At 41.7% G+C, this 22,551-nt stretch overlaps 1 protein-coding gene across 1 annotated transcript; it reads left to right on the top strand.

The window, feature by feature from the left end:
- The first annotated feature begins 12,055 nt into the window (after window positions 1-12,055).
- On the top strand, window positions 12,056-21,416 carry LOC127778860 (la-related protein 6C-like). The gene is made up of 18 exons (XM_052305502.1): window positions 12,056-12,589; window positions 12,760-12,854; window positions 12,992-13,063; window positions 13,233-13,312; window positions 13,492-13,573; window positions 14,929-14,976; window positions 15,098-15,166; window positions 15,294-15,423; window positions 18,486-18,604; window positions 18,724-18,814; window positions 18,964-19,016; window positions 19,103-19,195; window positions 19,282-19,353; window positions 19,542-19,660; window positions 19,768-19,831; window positions 20,543-20,596; window positions 20,870-20,947; window positions 21,065-21,416. The coding sequence occupies exons 1-18, from the start codon at window positions 12,136-12,138 to the stop codon at window positions 21,155-21,157; spliced, it is 1,866 nt and encodes a 621-aa protein (XP_052161462.1). The 5' UTR covers window positions 12,056-12,135; the 3' UTR covers window positions 21,158-21,416.
- Window positions 21,417-22,551: the final 1,135 nt, after the last annotated feature.

The raw sequence follows: 22,551 nt of genomic DNA, 5'->3' as shown, positions 1-22,551 counted from the left end.
TTTGGACAAAGCTAGCACTACTGCTAGTTTACAGAGAGATTCAGATCACAAGAATACTGAAGCATTTTGTTTTTTTTTTATAGGCTGGTCATCGGGGGAGGTAATGAATTAGCACAGGCTAGTTGGTGAGGAGGCAATATCCAATGACAGTGCCGCCGTTGCTTTCTTTCTTTTTCGTTTCTGCTCCCCTCTCCTCTCCTCTCTGCATGTCTGTACCTAACATCTACATATTCAGTCAGTGTATATATGTGGATCACAGGATCAGCCGGGCCGTATCAAGAAGCTATATATACTCCGTAAAATTCCGATGTGGCTTTGGATGCAAGCAAAGATGTCATCTTTCAGCATCTCATATATCACAAACAGCTCAACACCAACTGAAGATTCCTTCTTTCTTTCTTTCTTTCCTTTTCAACACTGATCAATTGCGTGCCCTACATACAGCCATACATACACACTACTGCTTTATATATTAACTAGCTTGCTGCTTTAGCTTTCTTCGATCCTCACCTCTCTCTCTCTCTCTCTCTCTAGCAGTAGCAGCCAGCATATAGATCGAGCTTGCTTTCTTCTTTTCTCCCTAGGGGGTGTTTGGGAGAGTTTAGCCCCTCTCTCAAAAACATAAGTCTCTCTCATAAATCTCTCTCATAGGGACTTATATTTTTATGAGAGGGACTAAAGTTTAGCCTCACTTTAGCCCCTCCAACCAAACACCATCCTAGCTCTGTACGCTTTGATTACCTTTTTGTTCTAATCAGTAGTACTTTACTTGCGAGAATAAATGTCTTCTCCATGTCCATATGTCCTAACTTACTTGACTGGGCTACCTAATTACTTGCAATATCTGCTAACGAAAAGCTGTCAAAAAAAATTAATCAACTGAAGCAGGACGTACTGATTTACTATTATGTGATCTTGATATTGTAAGCTAATACCACCAGCTATCAAAATGATCAGAGTCAACTAGCTAGGTCAAGGTCTTAACAATATATTACTACTCCACAGAGTGTCTGTACGGCAGCCTGACAGGAGTGGGGTAGTAATTACTTCACTAAAGTAATTAAGGACAGTTGCACAGCTAGCCGCTGTACGTTGACAGTGCACATAGAGATCAATCCAAGCCAATCGCTAGGTCGCGTAGTGACTGCATGTGCATGTTTCTCTTTCAATTGGATTAGATGCGCGTGTCTAACATCACATTTCAGAGCCTAACTAACTATACATGTGTTTTAATTTTTTTTTTTTTGCTTCTCTAGAGTCTCAATCAGGTGAATAGTACTACATTGATCTTTCAAACCAACGAAGAACGCAGCAGCAGCAACAACAAAAACAATAAAAGAACGTATAGAGGAGTAGTAAATTGCTCCCTTGTCAAATATTAGTATTAAATTAACTTGCATTGGTTTGTTATAGAAATATTATTCCTTTTCTCGATACTGTTGGAATCCTAGATGGAATTTTTTTATGAGATGGATATAAATTCCCGTGCATATATTAGCTAGCAGATATGGAGATGGTGGCACATGCTGCAAATCAAGTGGGACATATGTATGTTGTTACTTTGTTAATTGTTAATTAAGTTGCAACAACCAACTTACGTAGGCATATCATAAGATACATAGGCATACGCATAGTTAAACGGGTGTGGCTAATGGGCGGATCGCCCGCGATCACCCCCATGCCCTATACGCTACTCTCTCCTTTCCTCCTCCCCTTCTTCTATTCCTACTACACCATAAATTTTTAAAAAAATAAAAAAAATAAATTTGGAAAAATTTATGTATAGAATATACTATATATAAAAAATATTTGAATTCAAATTCAAATTTGAAACATGTATATAAACTTTGGGTCTATAAACTAATATTTGAATTAGTCTACTGTGGCAGAGGTCATGAACACAACACCACTAAATATCTATTTTAGGAGAGCTATTGTTGGCCAAAAGCTAATCGAGTAGAACGATTTGATCCTCAGGCTAGCTAATATAACTCTGTCAAATAAAAATGACTGTTTTGTATGGTCGATCCATAAGAATGGTCAATTTTCCGTCAAATCTATATATGCCGCGATCATGAACTGTAATGTTCGGATAAAAAGAGAATTTTGTGGGACTTGAAAATTGCACTAAAGATCAAGGTCTTTATATGGTTTCTTCACAAGAAAGTAATTCTAACGAAAGATAACCTGGTTAAAAGAAAATAGGGGGAGACAAACATTGTTCTTTCTGCTATGCACAAGAGACAATCCAACATCTTTTCTTTGACTGTCATGTCGCTCAGTTTGTTTGGAGATGTGTGTTTTTTTGCTTTTAATATCCCCCACCCCGTAACGCCAAAAATATTTTCGGTAATTGGCTTAGAGGGGTATCTAGGTCCATTAAGAAGATGATTCTAATTGGAGCTAGTGTTGTATATTGGTCAATTTGGCGTTATCGTAATGATAAAGTTTTTAATGGTAAACAATTATCTAACCCTATGCAGGTTATCTTCATATCTTTCTACTGGCTCCTTTTTGATCTACGATGCTACCACAGGAAGAGCATGATACTATGCGCAATGGTGCTACACTCTTGGAATCGGTAGCCAAGGGTCTCTTATTCTACTATAGGTGGCGTAGTTCCATTAGAATTGCTAGCTAAAAAAATTATGTGGTTTAACGCTAGTCAATAATAAAGGGGAGTTGGGGATTTGTCCTATCACCTTATTTCTCATTTTGATTTACTTTTACCTTAACTTTTTATTACTATTAAATTAACTTTGGCTGTGTGTCTTATGACAGAAGCCGGAGATGTAATCCATTTTCATTATCTAAAAATATTTGAATTCAAATTCAAATTTGAATCGGGTATGTAAACTTTTGACTTATAAACTTTGGGTCTATAAACTTTAGGTGTATAAACTTTGGATGTATAGAAATACTATATATAAAAAATATTTGAATTCAAGTTCAAATTTGAATTGGATATAATTCAAATTCAAATTTAAATCGGGTATATAAACTTTTGACTTAGAACCTTTGGATCTATAAACTTTAGGTATACAAGCTTTAGATGTATAGAAATACTATATATAAAAAATATTTGAATTCAAATTCAAATTTGAATCGGATATATAAACTTTTGACTTATTAACTTTGGGTCTCTAAACTTTAGGTGTATAAACTTTAGATGTGTAAACTTGAGGTGTACAAACTTTAGGTGTATAAATTTACTAAAATAAAAAGTAATGCAATGCCAAAAAAAAGAAACCACGTGGAGGAGGGGATCACGTCCTGATTGCCCCGGGCGATCGCTCGCCCAGTAGGATTTTCGGGGTTGATCGCCTGGAGCGATCGATCGCCCATTAGGATTATCCTAGTTAAACACTATACTATTATTGCCCGTCCAAAAAACAAAAACAAAAATATCAGTACAGATGGTGGACGGCGCAAAGAAAAAAAAAAGACTAAGTGTCTCTTTAGATCCTTTAAAATGGTTAAAGTTTTGCCCTTTTGATCACTTTTAGCAAAATGGATCTAAACACTATAGTAGCAAAAAGTAGTCAAGTTGGCACTTATTATTTGAGAGTCCATAGCAGCAAATTTGGCTAAAAAAGCATCGGGCCCCTTCCATGAGAGTGGCAGTAACAATTAATGGCAAAACTTTACCATGCATCTAAACACCAACGTGTAAGAAACTTTTACTAAAAAAATTTGCCGCAGCAAATTGATCTAAACAGGCCCTAATTGGAGTAGATTGGCAGCTGCGTTCGTTATAGCCAGTTCCCAACTCTCTCCTCTCGTTTGCCACACGCACGCTTTTTAAATTATTAAATGATATATTTTTTTACAAAATGTTTATATACGAAAGTTGCTTAAAAAATCTTTTTTTAAAGTAAATTAGCTAATACTTAATTAACTATGAGCTAATAGATCACTTCCTTTTTCGTGACCTGCTGAGATGCGGCAGGACCGAACGCAGTCAAGTGTGAATCGAAAGCAGAAAAATGCTAGCAACTCCCAAACTGCTCCACTTGCAACCTTATCGTCACTCAGTGCAGGAAATGCAGGCTTTCCACCTCCTGACAAGTTTCAGATACACAAGCTATGAGGATCTGACGAATGCTAGCCCCATGGATTCCCCTAATCAAAGAGCTTTTCGCGATGTATGTAAGGAACTTTAATTAGCCTAATTAATCTATAATTAGCACATATTTAATATAGCATCACAGAGGCTAATCATAAATTAACTATGCTCAATAGATTCGTCTCGCGAATTAATCCAGGGTTATATATGGAATGAATTTTGTCATTAGTCTACGTTTAATACTTCTAATTAGTGTCCAAACATCCGATGTGATAGGGACTAAAATTTAATCCCTAAATTCAAACACCATCTAAAATTAAAGAGAAGTAAACATGTGCTAATTATAAATTAATTAGGTTTAAAAGGATGGGTTTTGTCGTCATTAATCTATGTTTAATACTTCTAATTAATGTCCAAACATCCGATGTGACAGAGACTAAAATTTAGTCTCTAGATCCATAGATCCAAACATGACCTTATTTTTCTCGGTTTCTTTCTACATGGTACAATTTTCTCATGTTTTATTTAATGAAATTGACAGCATGCTCGTTCGTTAAAAAGAATAAAGAAACCAGATACAGGAAAGCAATTGAAGAGGTCGTGTGAGGAGTGACAAATGTTTACGATAGGGTGGTAGCTACTTCCTCCGTTTCACAATGTAAGTCATTATAGCATTTCTTATATTTATATTGATGTTAATGAATCTATATAGATATATATATGTCTAGATTCATTAACATCAATATAAATGTGGGAAATGTTAGAATGACTTACATTGTGAAATGGAGGGAGTAGAAATTAACCAAATTGATGTGTTCCCACGAAGATTGCGATACACAATTCGATTGTGATTTTGCTATATATTTATCGATAAATGTTTTTTAAACATTTGACATATGTAAATATAGTACATGTAATTTTAAATCGTTTGATTTGCTTTAAAATTTATGCAAAGGAGAGAGAAAAAATCACAATCTACACACATGTGAGAGGATTCATTATCACTACCTCCGTTTTCACAGAAATAGCATGTCACTTAGGAGTTTTTGAAAGTTACACTACAATTACATGCGAGTTAAAACATAATTACATCACGATTGCACGATATTTACATCTGTCGAATTTTTAGTTAAAATTCGACGAGAAATGTATAGCTACTCCCCGATTGAGGTTCATAGAAGATTGTCAACGATATGATTTCTTAAAAAAGCAACAGCTTAACAACCGAAGGAGCTAGGGAAGACAAATTTAATTTAAATGAAATTCGGAGGCATAATCATCAATTGTCATTGACTCGTGTTGACAAATTAAGAGAGGATTCACATAACATAATATAAAGAAAGAGTATGAGAGACATCAACATGCAGTGCAGGTCTCACATGCCAATTCAGCTGGTTAGACTAGATCAACCTAGTCACATCAGTAAAAACCACCTTCCCAAAATCAAACATCGAGTGAGTCGTTTTGAGAGATAGCACCTACACTATATATATATATATATATATATATATATATATATATATATATATGGAAAAAGTATACTTTGACTCCCTCAACTATAGGCCGAGTATGAAACATGCCCTCCAACCGTAAAACCGGGTATATCACATCCCTCAATTGCTTAAACCGGTGCAAATCAACTACCAGGGCAGTATTGTGGGTGGTTTCGTCCGACGTGGAGGATTGACCCCGGTCAAAAAGCCGAGTCAGCACGGTAGTTGGGAATAAAAGCACACACCGGCGCGAGGGCTTTATTCCCCAACCTTACCACCAACCATTCTCAGCGACTTAGGTGGCGGCGGCGGCGGCAGTGAGCTTGAGCAGCGCGGGCGGATATGGCCAGTTATCATAGCGAGGCATCTTCCGCTTCTTCCCGTCGCACATCAGCCTCGCCCATCCCGCATCGCATGGGGCCAATGGAGTATCAACCTACGGTGCTGTGCAGATGCAGAGCGAAGGCGGCACGATGGATCTCGTGGAGCCGTGACAACCCGGGGCGACGATACTACAAATGTCGCAATGCTCGAGTGAGTTTTTATTTTGATTCTCTTTGTTGGATTGGATTTCTCGTTGGGACTGATTTCTAGGGTTTGTGAACCTAAGACGGTGGATGCAATTTTTTTGACTGGCATGAAGGGCCAACGAGCAGTTTTATCAGAGATCTGTTGAATGATTTGCACGATGCGGTGTGGTCACTAAGGAGGGAGAAGGATGAACTTTTTGTTGCTGTTAGGGAAGGGCAAGCCATGGCTCGTGATGTAGATACAGCTAGGAGGGAGTTGGCAGCGTTGAAGAAGCATGTTGTTGAGACCAATGCAAAATTGGTTCTGTTGAAAGAACAAAACCGTAGGCTAGAGAAGGATAGGTGCATGCTTTTTTTTGTTTTACTGGCAATCTGTGGTCTGTTTGTCATGGTTTGGGTGATGAACTGAGTAGTATCAGTGAATGTTATTATGATGGAAGGTACTAAGAATGTCAGCTGAGATGTATGAGTGAATGTTGATGTAAGGTAGCAAGAATGGCTTGTAATATGTTTGAATGAATGGAATTATCTTTTGTAGTACAAAATGTGAGTGAATGTTGAATCTGGATGCAAATTGTCAAAGTTCATTATCACTGACTTTCAGATTGGGAGCAAAACAATCAGGAGTTAAATGAACTGTGTACATATACAAGTTATAAGACATAAAGTTGGGAAATTCATCACATAATAATATGCCATAAGTCAGGAATATAACACTTAATATCTTGCCTTTAAGTCTGGCAATTACATCACTAAATCAGCCATAGTCTGGCCATAAAGCAGCACACATACTTCAGGTCTGGCAATACAATGCCTCAGAACCTGACATGAAGTCTGGCAACTCACACAGAAGTCTGGCATTAAGTCTTACAAAACATTACAGGAACTTCAAGTCTGGCAATACAATGCCTTAGAATATTACACATAACATAACATAGCAAATGGCAACACAGTTTGCAACAGATGGCATCACAGCCTTCAACAAATGGCATCACAGTTTGGCAGATTCCCATGGAGGTATAAGTAGCAGTGGACCAGGAGTAGGTTTCTTTCCCTTGCCATTTCCTGGTTCTTGAGCTGATACAGAAACAGAAGCTTTCCCAGACTTGATCTATACTGATGCACTTGTCGATCCCTGGGATCTTGGTACAATGGCTTGCAAATTGACAGTAGCAGAACCACCTTGATGTGTTGCAACTCTTGTTGTTGCATTGACCCTAACAACTTGGAGTGCCTACAATATTTCAGAATTAGGTAAATGAATAAATGGTTTATTGTGCTATGAATGTAAAATTGACTGACACTTGACTAACCTTTTGGTTGCTAGGAATTTTTGTCTTTGACATGCTTGCAGCACTGATGGTGGCAGATGCAACTGACTTCCTCTTCCTACTTTGAGTTGAGCTCTGTGGTGTGTTTCATAGCACTATATGTTGATCTGGGTTTGGAACTTGCTGAGGCCTTGAAGTGGTATTACCTTCACCATTATGCTTATCACAAGTAGATCTGTTGTGGCCTACTTACTTGCATTTCCTACATCTGATGATTGTTCCAATCTTGCTTGCCCTGGTTGCTTTGGCAGGTTCATGAGCCTCTCTTCTCCTCTCTGTCTTTGGCCTTCCTGGCATCTTGATGTACCCAGGAGCATTTAGTGGCTGTCTATCATCCTCTGGCCAAGAGCTCATCCCTTCTAGTGGCTGTAGGCAGTGTGCATAAATCTTCTTAAATGTTTCCACTGAGTAGCAGTCAGCAATGTAACCATCAAGTTGGCAAGTCTTGTAGAATATGCAAGCAATAGCATGAGGGCAAGGCAATCCAGATAGCTGCCAATACCTGCATGAGCATTCCTTTTTGTCTAGCTGCACTGTAAATCTATGCTCATGATGTTTCACCTCATATGCCTCAGCCCCATTTGATATTGCATGACAAAATGCAGACTCAGCAATGTAAACATTCAACTTCTTTAATATACCAGGGCAAATAACTGTGTTCCATCTATTGGAGTTTGCTATTTGGTCCTTAATCCTAACCATTACTTTTCTTCTAATTGTCTCAAGCATGGTTATAATTGGGAAGAATCTTGCCTCTAGGATCCACTTGTTAAATGATTCACACAAGTTATTATCTATAGAATCACAATTTGAACCTACCTTGAACCAGGCTCTACTCAAATGTTGGGGATGTGTGTTCATGATGGCTTGTGCTCCTGCATGAGTGACCAGCACTAGCTGTGCCCTTGCCAAATTGAACAGCATGGTGCAAGAAGCTTTGGCACACCTCCAAAACTTCTTTTGGTATTCTTTGTCATGGAAGTGCTTCTTCCAGTTGGCATAGATGTGCCTAGCACAATTTCTATGTTCAGCCATTGGAGCCCATTTTTGAACAGCATTGAGAATCCCCTGCAAGCACAGATCAAGTCAGTACAAATGAAGACCTCATAAAAGACCATTATTATACACAACATATCAGCAATTTCATACCTTTTGTTGGTCTAAAATGAAGACCCACCCTTCCCCATCACCAACTTGCAAATCACTACTCAATAAATCCATGAACCAATCCCATTCCTCATTGTTTTCTTTGTGGACTACTGCCCAAGCAATTGGATACATTTGGTTATTTGCATCCCTTCCTAGAGCACAGATCAACTCTCCATTAGTTGCACCCTTGAAGAAACAACCATTAAGCCCTATAACTTTCCTGCAACCTGCTAGGAATCCTTTCTTCAGTGCACCTAAGCATATGTATATTCTCTTGAATACAGGTGGATCCATTCCCACCTCTCTGTTCACAACAATTGTGCTGCCTGGATTACTTCTAAGAAGCTCTAGCTGATAACTATACAACTTTTGGTACTGCCCTTTAGTTGCATCTAAAGCTGCCTTCATCACTAATTGCTTTGCTCTTTTTAGCTTCCCAATTGAAGCATCAGCAAACATATCCTCTTGCACTGTAGCCTTCATGTGTGCCAAGTTCCATGAAGGGTTGGCAAATATAAACTTGCCATACTTCTCAGCTATCCTCCTTGAGGTCACAAGCTTATTATCTCTTCTGGGGGGGCATGCATGACCGTTGTCCAGAGTAGCTATCTGCCAACTGTCAGACCTTGAAGTCTTTGACAACAAACATACCCAAGGGCAGCTGGGCCAGTCATATTTTGCCCTCACTCTTTTTGGATCACTTTTGATGAAGTTGATCACCTTCCTTTCACTCAAGGCATATCTTGTAATGGCTGCCCTGAACTGAGCTTTGGAGTTAAACTTCATCCCAAGTACAAAATGTGGAATAGTTGAATCCTCCTTGAACCTTGCATAATTGCTTGCTCTAGTAGTAACCTCACCATCACTGCCTATCTCCTCTATGGACTCATCAGAGTCACCTTCTTCATTACCACCTTCTTCAGCACCATCCTGCATGACTGGATTGGTTTTATACCCCTCAAAAGCAACATCATCCAGAATGTTTGCTTGCCCTGCCTTTATCTTCTTCTTCAGTTGTTTGTACTGCTTTTTGATGCTCTCAGCCTCTTCCCCTTCATCTGATTCAGACTCATCCCCAGGAATGTAATCACTGTCTGTATCACTATCATCTTCTGCCTCAAAATTAAACATCTCTTCTTGCTGTTTGTAAACAACCAGCCTCTTCTCAGACTCAACATTGTCTTCCAATCCTTGGATAGCACCATGTTCTTCCTGCTCATGTATGCTTTGCAAATCTGGTTCACAATCTGAAACATCAACCAGAATTGGCTCCTCTGCATATATCTCAGCCACACCTCCCTCACAAATGCAGTCCGACATGAAATTGCACACCTTGTCGTCTACTAATGCCCGAAGCCCATCATCTAGCTCTCCCCCAGGCACCAACCAGTGAAGAAGCGTGCCATCCATTACTTCGTAGTGGTCTCGTAGATGTCCTACTAACTCAGGAAGGGACACTTTATCTCGGTCTATGTAAGACATTGCCTCCCTCCCACCACAATAACTCTTCTCTTTGCCTTGCACAACAAAATTTCCCTTGAAATAAAACTGCACTGCAAGAGTGTCAAGTACGTTCATGGCTGCACCACTAGGGTTTCCTACATGCAAAACAGACAAAAAAAAAACCCTTGTCAATGCACGGATCAAACCTAAATCCACATCCCAACCACCTTTTGGAGGCACTACGAAATAAAATATTGTCAAACTCTAACCTGATCTACTAGTTTCCTACCTAAACAATGCCAAATCCACATCAAATCCAAGATAAAAGTACAGATCCACTACTATATAAAACAGCACCCAAATAGATAAACCACACAAATGTGAAGGGGAGAAGGGGGAAGGGGGAGGTGGAAGGGGGGAAGGGAGGAGGAGGAGGCGTACCTGCACAGATCTAGATTCAGCCGACCAAACCGACTGCTGCGACGCCCTAGAGCGCCACCCTCCCTCGCCGTCCCCAGTGTCGCCTTCTTCTCGCCTTTCTCGTCGCCCCAGCACTTCTAGGGTTTTACTCGGACTGTAGGTGCGACAAAGAGAGGGGGAGGAGTTCGCGTGTTCTTAACTGAAACCCATGCTGACTCGGCTTTTTGACCGGGGTCAATCCGCCACGTCGGATGAAACCACCCACAATACTGCCTGGTAGTTGATTTGCACCGGTTTAAGCAATTGAGGGATGTGATATACCCGGTTTTGCGATTGGAGGGCATGTTTCATACTCGGTCCATAGTTGAGTGAGTCAAAGTATACTTTTTCCTATATATATCAACCATGGGCTTACATACATACGTTTGACGGCCCACCCAATCTATTCTTGTTGGACCGACAAGGGATTACGCGGCCCATAACTCTAGTGTCTCAAAACAAGCTAAGCCCAAAGAGAAACTGATCCTCTTTCTTTCTGTCTCTGTACTGTATATATCTGTGCCTACGGCAAAGAGAATTAGGCTGTGTTTACAACCCCTCTCCCTCGTTTTCCACGCGCACACTTTTCAAACTACTAAATGATGTGTTTTTTTGCAAAAAATTTTTATACAAAAGTTGCTTAAAAAATCAAATTAATCTTTTTTAAAAAAAATTGCTAATACTTAATTAATTATGCGCTAATGGATCGCTCCGTTTTCCATGGCGAGGGAATAAGCTCCCATCCCACTCATGCGAGCCCAGCCTTAGTTGCCTTCGCATGTCCAGCAGCTTAGCTCTGCTACTGCTGACAAGGATTAAGGGCACAACGTACACAATCAATATACGTACCCTAGAGTAGTATATATATAATTGGAGCCTTGGAGGAGAAGGCAGCTGCCTTCTTAATTTGGACATGATAAATTTGGTTCCTTGAGTAGATCTTTAGTAGTAGTAAAAATGAAGATGGATCCAGTCTATCTGGGTGTGTTTTTAGGGAAAAGAAAATTTTTGGGTGTCACATCGGACGTTTGACCGGATGTCGGAAGGGGTTTTTGGACACGAATGAAAAAACTAATTTCAGAACTCGCCTGGAAACCGCGAGACGGATCTTTTGAGCCTAATTAACCCGTCATTAGCACATGTGGGTTACTGTAGCACTTATGGCTAATCACAGACTAATTAGGCTTAAAAGATTCGTCTCGCGATTTCCTCCATAACTGTGCAATTAATTTTTCTTTTTATCTATATTTAATGCATAATATATGTGTCCAAAGATTCGATGTGATGTTTTTATGAAAAAATTTTGGGGAACTAAACGGGCCCTAGTTTGTCCTCCGTTGTTACGTGAAGGAATAATAAATTAAGGAAAGCAAGGCGAGTGGTGGTGGTGGATCGGAGGAATGGCCCTACATGTAAGCGAGTGGCCATTAGTTGCATGCTGACCTCGATCTGCGCGGGAGAAAAACACGGTCTCGCCTCAAAATCATGGCCTCCTTCTCCTCCTCCAACCCTTAGCTTCTCGGTCGATCGATCCATCTAGCTTCATTTATATATATATGTCATCCATCCAATGCATGCAGTCGCTTCGCTAGCTATCGATCGATCGGTCGATCCAAGCTGCAGGCACAATATTAATTCAATTCAATTGAATTCTTCGATCATCCATGGCGACGGCGCAGCAGGAGAGCATCAGCAGCGGTGGTGACGGCAACAATAATAATAATAAGCAGGTGGCGGTGGTGGTTGTTGAGGAGGCGTCGACGCCGTCGTCGGCCTTCAAGTTCAACGTGCACGCGCCGGAGTTCGTGCCTGCCATGTCGCCGACGGCCAGTCCGATGTCGGCGCCCGCCGGCAGCAGCAGCTTCTACTCCCCCTTCGGGCTCCACGTGCAGCCCGATCACTGGAGCTTCTTCCATGACCACGAGCCCGTCTTCTTCATGCCCGACTTCAAGTTCGCCGCCGCCGCCGCCGCCGCCGCCAGCGCGCAGCCCAAGCCCACCTCCGCCGCCGACATGCCCCACAAGATCGTCAAGCAGGTCGAGTACCAATTCAGCGACATTAACCTCGTCGCCAACGAGTTCTTGCTCAAGATCATGAACAAAGATTCTGAAGGTTACGGTACGTACGTCATTCCATTATATATATATATATATATATATATATATATATATATATATATATATATATATATATATATATATATATTATATATTATATATATATATATATATATATTTCTGCTTGCTAGCTTAATTAGCTCCTAAAACCGAACGTGATTTTGCATTCAGTCCCCTTATCCGTGATTGCTTCTTGGAAGAAGATCAAGTCTCTTGGAGCAACCAATCAAATGCTGGTCAAGGCTCTTCGCACCTCCACCAAGCTGGTAATCAACAAACTAACTAATTAAGCATCGATCGATATAGTTAGTATATGGTTCATCCAATATATACTTGCTTTGGGTACGTACATACTCCGATCCATCTGTGTGTTTTCGTTAATATATATATTTCGTGCATGCAGATTGTGAGTGATGACGGCAAGAAAGTCCGGCGGAGGCAGCCATTCACGGAGAAGCACAAGGAGGAGCTTCAGGTCTCATCACTCTGCTCTCTCTCTCTCTCTGTCTCGATGCATGTGTATATCTGATTAATTAGCTAGCTAGCTATATATAGTGACAATCAAATTAAAATTAAACAAATATATATATGATACTTAAATTAATTAATTGTTGGTGCACGTTTATACGTACGCGCGCGCGCAGTCAAGGATGATCATAGCTGAGAATTTGCCAGAGGACTCATCGAGAAACAGCCTGGAGAAAATCTTCGGTGTCGTTGGAAGGTCAGGAAGTGCCGCCGGGCCTCAGATAGTCGTGTTGCATGCTTCCCACATTGTATACGAGTGTATTGTTTTGTGTGTGTTATATTACTACTACGTTGTTGAAATAAATTATATTACTACTTGGCATGCATACATATGTGAAAAATCGATCGATGGGGTGGGCCGGCATGCATGTGCAGTGTGAAGAACATAAAGATGTGCCACCCTCAAGAGCCTAGCACGGCAAGAGCTTCCAAGTCAGACACTCTAGTCAGTAACAAGGTATTTATATGTTGAGTAGTACTTTGTTAAGCTATATATACATCACTGTTTGTTTGTTTGTACTTTTCTTTTAACTACTCACGCGAAGTTCATATTGATATAGCAGGAAAAAAATTATAAGATTACAACCCTCGGAGATTGTAACTAGAAAAAACAAAGAAAACAAATACACCGCAACCGAGAGTTAGTATATCTCCTCACACCACACCCTAGAGAAGACACTAGCACAAAACCAACCACCGCTAAGCGTCATTGATCGCCACTAGGCCAACAAGGGGGGTTGCAAATGCCTCGCCTAACACCGATTCAACCCAGAAGGACATCGAAAGACTTACGGTTATCCTCATGTAGAGAGATTGAGGAGAGGGAGAGGGCGAGAGAGAAGGAGATCCACTCGTCCCTCGCCTCAACTTGATGTAGACATCCGAGAGCTGTAGCGGCAAATCAGAGAGAAGGCGATGAAGGCAAGGAACAGAACCTCCTAGACAGCGCCTTCAGAAAGACCATGGCATCTTAGACTTCATCGTTACCCGTTCAGAAGGACTTGGTTTTCACATGGAGGGCCCTGTCAAGGGTGAAAGGGTGGTCGCTCGATAGTGCCGCAAAGGGGGACGCGGCGTCCGAAAATATCGCCATTGCCAGCTCGAGTAGTCCCAAGCTAGGCTTTTGCCTGCAAACTGCCCCACGACACCAGTCTTTGCCACTCTCAAGCTCTGCCACCTGCACAACCTCTGCCACACCAGGCACCAACACCCCACCACCAGCCAAGCCTGTCCTGGACTCTCGTGGACACAGGCTACAACGGCCTTCCTGTTGTCGTCCGCGCCAGTCTCTTCCTGCCACCGCATTAGCAATGGCCACGCTTGCGCCGCACGGCGCCTCCTCTCTGTGCATACCTCTCCTCACTCCGTCCCACGTCTCCACCGGATTGTCACCGTCCCGGGAAGCGCCACCGTCGGGGCTATCCTCTCCTGATCTGGCCGTGGTGAGCCAGATCCGCCTCCTGCGTGGCCGGATCCATCGCGCCAAACCACTCCGGCCGCCGGTCTCCGTACCCGACTCATGCTCCGCCTCCCGCACTAAGGAGGAGCTTCGTTGGGGTTGATTTTCCCGCCGCCGCCTTCCCGGCTGGCCGCTAGCTCGGGCTCCGGTGGCAAGGAGGGGTAAGGGGGGTGGCAGTATGGGCGGCTAGGGTTTCGCTTATGAGCCGCCTGCGCAAGAGCGACACGGTTTTTTTTTGCAGCAATAAAGTTTGTTTGTATTGTAGCAGACGACTCACTCAGAAATTCCATAGTAGAAACTAATTAAGATGCATGCAGTAACTGGTGTTATTGACGTATGTTCGTTGTGTGTAGATGCATGCACTGGTGGAGTACGAGAGCTCGCAGCAAGCTGAGAAAGCAGTGAGTAGAGTAGAGTAGTCGTTTTGTTTTTCCAGAAGAATATATATATATATATATACAGTATGTGAATATACGCAAGCTAGGAGAAAAGAAATCAAGTGGAATGCATGCATGTATGCAGGTGGAGAAGCTGAACGACGAACGGAACTGGAGGAAAGGCCTTCGGGTGCGCACCGTCCTCAGGCGATCGGTACTAAATTTTTATATATGATCGATCCCAAATTAAACTATAATAACCGTCCGGGCAATTGGATCATCAATTTAAATTTAAATTTTGAAATGATTTTTGATGCATGCATGGTCGCGTCGGTGGACAGCCCAAGTCGGTGATGAGGCTGAAGCGGACGGAGTTCGACCTCAACTCGGACGACGAGCAGTCACCGATGTCGTCGGACTTATCCCCCACGGCGACGGCGACGGCGGCGGAGTTGTCGGCGGAGGCGGCGGGTCACGATCAGGGCGGGGAGCAGCAGATGATGAACAGCAGCAAGAAAGGAGGAGGGTGGGCGCGAGGGGGCCGAGGGAAGCTGCAGGTGGCGGCGCCGCACAGCCCGCAGTCGGCCCCCGCCGGCAGTGTGGGGCACTTCGAGCCGGCGAGCCCTCGTCACAAGCTGCCGGCGAGCCCCCGCCACAAGTGCCCCTCCAGCCCACGCCAGCCGCCTCCTCACGCCCACGGCCCCAGGATGCCCGACGGCACCCGCGGCTTCACCATGGGCCGCGGCAAGCCCCTCCTTGTCTAGCTCCGATCCAGTCACATCACATCTCTACGTGTACGATTGCATACATGCCATGGATACTTCAGGCCCTCGATCGATCTTCTCTCCTTTCATTTTCTCCTCTTCTCTTCTCTTCTTCTTCTTCTTCTTCTTTCTTTATTTTTTGGATTTTCACACCCCTTAAATAAAGAGCAACGGACTGGCTGTCTGCTATATCATATTCAAATACTTCAAGGTTATAATATTTTTTTTGTTACCCCAGTCACACAGAGTTTAAATTTGCTCTTAATTAAATGATGCCGGGCGACTTCAGATATGTTATTATGATCTTCAGTCTCCATATACCAGCTAGCTGTTCCCCAATAATATACTTAACCCGCTGCTATTTGCTTATTTGATCAATTTCAGGTGTGCAGCTAGCTGTGAGCATTTCATTTTGGCTAGCTAGAAACAGCAGTCCAACTATGATTCAGACATGTACGTTAGAATACAGTTGCATATACTACCTGACATAACAAAAATTCTGCATTTTTTAGAATTTGTACCGAATATGCTCTTCCGAAGTTTGCTATATAAATTAGAAATTGGAGTTGTAATAGGTACACAACATAAATTAGAGTCAGATCTATCATATGATCTCTTAATAGAGAGGCACATATATTGTGACCAAATGAAGAGAGTGCGATGCATAGGCAAGGGAAAACTTGCTGGCCGAATAACCGCTCGATGGTCGTGACTACCCTGATATGTTGTAGTTATGCTGGAACAACGAGGAGCACCTATAATCGATGCATCGGAGATGTAGGCTATCATTGAACTCTATTACCAAATATCGCGTCAATGTCATCCTAATCTTTGTATCTTCTATGACATTATTCTACGTCCAGTTACTAATATCGATTTCAAAGTCGGTTTGTATAACAAGTGGTATAAGAACCTGCCTTGGAGGGAGATCCAATGAAAGAGGGACGATGGAGGTGCTCACACCGCGCAAGGTTACGCGTAGTGTTCGTGATATGATATTGTGCAATGTGGAGCACGTTGGCGATCAATTTGATCGATGGAGCTAGACACTTCGAGCAAGCAGTCTTGATTGTTTGATAAGTTGCTTTTACAAGGGAGATGGGTAGACATGATGTTCAAGATTGATTGAAACTGAAGACAATCGACAATTTGATGAATGGAGTCGAACACTTCGAGCAGGTGGCCCGAGCCTTTCGATAAGCTGTAGTCGACGGGGAGATAGCCTGACGTGGCACTCAGGGCTGATTGGTTGTTGATGAAGACGACGCCAATGGTGGCAACTTTTGCGTGCTACATGAGGATGTCTCGTGGCATGATGCGCAATTTTGTGCATGTGATGGGTTCGGGGTGTGCCTGTAATACTTGTCCCGGTTATCCATACTTGAAGCAAGAACAATAATAGATTGCTATGTGGTGATCCGGTCTTGTTTCAGTCAGTATATTTTTCAAAATTCTCTTTTTCATTCGCATTTCAACTGCATTGTGCTGCTTAACCTCCCTCATCTACAATTGTAAACCACCTTTGTCATAGAGATTAAACAATAATAAATCATACGGATATCTGAAAGATTACTTTCCTCGTATGTGCTGCAAATTTCATGGTTTTGCGTGTCTTTAATACGGATAACCATGCAAATCATAAGCATAAATTCTCATTGCTCTTTGGAAAAGACATGAAAGAACTGTAATTATATTGAAGATAACACGCAATAGGGTAGCATGTTAAAAATTTACTTGATAGTACTTTCTCTATTTTATATGGTAAGATTTTCTAGCATGAATATGGGTAATGCTAGAAAATCTTATAGTATATAAACGGAGGGAGTACTAGTTATTGTCGGTTATGCTGATCTATTTAGCTTTTTAACGGAATTATTGAAACAAAATATTCGCTGCGCTATTTGAAAAATAAGTAATCAAAAACTTTTTTTTACTGAAACATAGTACAAATGCATGTGTCCATAACGCGTGTATACTCACCCCTATGAATGAACACACGCACACCATACCCCTATGAGCATCTCCGAAATATTGGGCTGATAATTTTGAGATTAACGAAGTCACCATGGATGCCTCGCCGTTGACGGATATGTCGCATACCACTGAAAAAATAATTAAATGTAATTGCGAGTACCCGTGTCAATTTAGAATTTGAACACTAATGGATTGGTTTCACCACAAGAAACCGAAAACTAAACTCACTTGGATTCTAAATATTTTTATTCGAATAGATGAATAGGTGTATTCCTTAAATATAATGTGTGGCAATTTTTAAAATAAATTAAGCATGGACTAGAATAGTCCACATGTTGTATTTTTTTATATTATCTTGTTATTAGTAATTTGATATGAGACGGTGCAACGCAATGTTATCCATTTTGGAATGAACTCCACTCTGGGCCATATCCTATCATTAGGACATGACTCGGTCTTGTGTCGCTGACAGTGGGCCCTAAATAGCGCTATCGGTCGCCACGTGGAGCCCAGCTGTCCACGTACAATCTGCTGACGAGACGCCGTCCACCGCCCCCGGTTGGTCACTGTTAGGTGGGCCCCGAAGCGCCCGAGGCCGGGAAGAAACAGACGACAGACTGATGCGTGGGACCCACCACCACCACCCCTCTTTTCTTCTCCGCAGGCGCAGCTCGCAGCTATCCTCTCCTCTCGCATCGCAACTCGCGCGCACACAGAAAAAGAAAAAGAAAAAAAGAAAGAGTCAAGGGGAGGGAAGGCGAGAGAGAGAGATGAGGGAGCCGGCGGTCGTGGCAGCTTCTTCTGCGGCGGCGTTGCGGGGTTTCTGGGAGGAAGTCAACGAGTCGCCGGCATGGCAGGACGGCGCCTTCTTCTCCCTCTCCGCCGCATACGCCCTCGTCTCCGCCGTCGCGCTGGTCCGTCTCCCAAACTCTCATTCATTCACCTATAGCTACTCGATCTCTTCGCCGACGAATTAGCTCACCTCACCTGCAATATACGTACTATATATATATTCGATTTGATTTGAGTGCAGATTCAATTGATCAGGATCCAGCGCCGAGTGCCCGAATTCGGATGGACCACGCAGAAGGTCTTTCACCTCATGAACTTCCTTGTCAATGGAGGTTATGCAACGTCCCACGATCCCATCCCCTTTTCTTTTCTTCTTCTTATTCTTATTAATTCACTCGCGTTTGCTGATGCTTCGTATCATAATTTCTGGAGTAATTTTTACTGTTCCTTCACAAATTAAACACTTGTCTTTCTGCTGCAGTCCGTGCTCTCGTCTTTGGATTCCATCTCCATGTCTTCCTTCTCTCCGCAAAAGTAAGACCCCACTTACTTGAATACTAGTACTACTAAAAACTAACCATCAACAACTGATTGATTGATCAAAAAGCCGGCCTCCACAGGTTTATAAGTTGGTGCTGCTAGACCTCCCCGGCTTGTTGTTTTTCTCCACCTACACTCTGCTTGTTCTCTTCTGGGCAGAAATATACCATCAGGCATGCTTGCTTTTCACCATCCCCTTTTTCTTCACTGCCCATCTGTTATCCATTATTCCAATCAGTGAATCATCTCATTTTTGCAGGCCAGGAGCCTCCCAACAGATAAGTTAAGGATTATATACATAGCCGTCAATGCCATCATTTACACAATTCAGGTCTGTTCAGTCTCATCTTTGCACACACTTATATACTAGCTGTAGTAGCTTCTTCTCTTCCTGTAAAACCTATCTTCATAAGTACCTAGTACCTTTTCTGTGTCCCAAGTGATGTTGCTTAGGTACATCGTCTTTCTTAACTAGCTATAAAGCCTAGAATTGCTACATCTCATTGGGCTTGTCGACAGGTTTGTATTTGGGTATACCTCGGAATCAACGACAACCCATTGGTTGAGCTGGTCAGCAAAATCTTCATAGTAGTTGTCTCTTTTGTGGCTCTTCTTGGCTTTTCAGTATATGGTGGAAGGTAACTCCACGTCCAAAGCCTTGTGCCCATATTCTATTCTCTGCCTTAATTGTTCACTATTTATTTCCTTTTCTGAATGAATTGTAAGCTCTGTTAATCTGTGATAGGCTGTTCTTCTTGCTGAGACGTTTCCCCATTGAATCTAAGGGGCGAAAAAAGAAGCTTTATGAGGTGCCTGCGCGCTTCAAAACTTGCTCTAATTAAACATATTTCCTGTTTGGTGCACATAGAACTGGCTGTTGTAAATAAATTTATCTGTTTGATTAGTTGTTCGAGCCTATCATTTGGCTGATATTTAGCCACACCAATATTAGTTCTTATTCAATACTAGAAAATGAGGAGCATTGAACACTGAATTGCTTGTTATGTTTATATGTTGTCATGTAGTCCTGTAACTGTATTTATATGTTGTGTTGCCTTACCCTTTTGCATAACAACTCTAATTTATGATATAACTATCCTTTAATAGTGCCTAACTAGCATGATGCATTTGTTTGTGTGTGAAACTAAAAGAGCTACAACTCTAGTGCTTTTGTTAATAGTCGGATATACAGTTGTTATTGTCATAAAACTGCAGTTAAATGTATTTGACCAATGCACAGCTATAATCTGGACCCACCTCAATCGATGGTGGATAATACTATCTTTTGTCCACCAGTTAAACATGGTTATTTTCAGCCCTTGAGAGGAATCATCGTTCTTCTCGTTATTTGTTTGTTTCAGTAATTGATTAGAATAGAAAATTGAAAAAAATCTTTAATAGTTGTGTGGTCTACAGACTTTACATTGCTTGTCACAGATTGCAACTTGGAGTGGAAACATTTAAACTGTTTTGTGGCTACAGAACTTTCATTCTACCGTTGTTTTTTTGAAATGTCGCAGGTTGGGACAGTGACTGCAATCTGCTGTGCTTGTTTCCTGATAAGGTGCATAGTGGTAAGTACTTGATTCATCATGACTCATTGATAGGCATTCAAGTATCAAGAATCACACTTATTTTTCTGGTTGGTCTGAAAGGGAACTTTGATGTTGACCTATTGTGAGAACGTGAAACATATCAACTATGGAGTGTTGTGCTAAGAGCACTATATTTATGGTTTACAAATACTGTTCCGAAACATCGGACATATATATAGATATATGTGGTTTCGTTTTTTGTTCTTGTAATAACGAGAGTTTCTCCTTGCTTTTGGTTTGACTTGATTGTAGGTGGCGATATCAGCATTTGATTCTGATGTATCTCTGGAGGTTTTGGACCATCCAATTCTTGATTTCTTCTACTATATGGTAAGCAACTACTAGTCCACTAATTAAGACATTTGGAACTGGTACATACTAGTAGAGTATTGATAAATGCCTGCCCTGGACTAGTGCTCATGTGCATTATGGATTTATGGTGTACAGTTGACAGAGATACTGCCTTCAGCTCTTGTCCTTTTCATCCTCCGGAAGCTCCCTCCTAAGCGGGTGTCAGCGCAGTACCACCCAATCAACTAGCTAGAGGCCTCCTAGTTAGTTACTACATAATATGATGTTATTATATACTACTGTACTTAGTATGTTAGTTATGGGAAAACTTTGAACTCCTCCCAAAAAGAAGAAAGAAAACAAACTAGAATTGCGCCTGGCAAGCAGGAGCGGGATGCTGGTAGTGCTTTGAGCTGTAAATGATTGAAAGCGTCAACAAGGCCTTGTTACTTGGATGGATAGTCAGCTGCTCCATTAATGATGAATGAATTTTGGTGCTTGTGTAGTATTGTATAGTTCTCTCATATGCATGCATGTTTAGAGCGTACAGAGGTGATGCTGATTTGTGTGTGTTACAGCCAAACGTTTCCATCAGTGCAGGTGCAGTGCAGTGTAATGCAATGCACGGTGTTGTCCCCCTGTTTAGCTGATGAAATGAAAATTTTTGGGTGTCATATCGGACATTTGACCGGATGTTGGAAGAGGTTTTCGGACATGAATAAAAAAACTAATTTCATAACTCGCCTGGAAACCGTGAGACGAATCTTTTGAGCCTAATTAAGCCGTCATTAGCACGTGTGGGTTACTGTAGCACTTATGGCTAATCATGGACTAATTAGGCTCAAAATATTCGTCTCGCGATTTACATACAAACTGTGCAATTAGTTTTTCTTTCTATCTATATTTAATGCTTCTGAAGATTCGATGTGATGTTTTTACGAAAAGTTTTTGGGAACTAAACATGGCCTTGGATTATAGGTAGGTGGAGAGGTAAGCCTCATCCATGAAGGGTAGTCATTTTTATTAAAAATATATTCTATAGTTCCTAATACGCCATTACAATTTCATCTATTTTTTAAAGTTGTAACGATGCTATTATAACTCTACCGCTCTATTTGAGATATGCCACTTAGCCACTACATAAAGCTCATTCGGTGTGTTTTATCAAATATCTTGCAACTAATTTGCCCTTGTCTACCTGATCTTCTCTCTTCCCACCGACAGGTGTTGTTGCTCGCTTAGGCGGCTCCTTCACCTCTCTACTCACTCCAACGGCGATGTGCGCAAGGTCGAGATTGGTAGCTACTCTCTTTTCTTCTCTCCTCTGTCTGATATTTCAAATAGAAATCAAAGCTAGGGTTCCGTAACAAGAAAACGGTGATATAACCGATTTATGAATTTACTAGGAAAAGTAGCAATGGTTAAACTTCAATATAAATAAAACTCAAGAGACCCTAAAGAGGTAACTAACTATGTAACGAGGTAGGAGAACGACTAAAGAATCCTTACTGCCGTTCTTCACCAGGTTGAGGCGCACTTTATTTGGGCCAAGGTCCCAAACAAAGTTATAGGCGCAAAGGCCTATGACAGATGGTATAACACCATATTTCTTTAATTTCTGACAACCCATAATAAATTTTATG

This window comes from Oryza glaberrima, chromosome 7, assembly GCF_000147395.1.
Source record: "Oryza glaberrima chromosome 7, OglaRS2, whole genome shotgun sequence".
Classification (NCBI taxonomy): Eukaryota; Viridiplantae; Streptophyta; class Magnoliopsida; order Poales; family Poaceae; genus Oryza; species Oryza glaberrima.
Note: the sequence above shows the minus strand (reverse complement) of the source record. Positions and strands in the feature narration are given on the sequence as shown.

Excerpts from the sequence above, each read along its gene's own strand:
- LOC127778860 (XM_052305502.1), top strand. The coding sequence starts at position 12,136 with ATGGCGACGGCGCAGCAGGAGAGCATCAGCAGCGGTGGTGACGGCAAC. Across the intron at positions 19,017-19,102 it reads TCTTCCTTCTCTCCGCAAAA|GTTTATAAGTTGGTGCTGCT; the intron begins GTAAGACCCCAC and ends CGGCCTCCACAG. Across the intron at positions 19,832-20,542 it reads GAAAAAAGAAGCTTTATGAG|GTTGGGACAGTGACTGCAAT; the intron begins GTGCCTGCGCGC and ends GAAATGTCGCAG.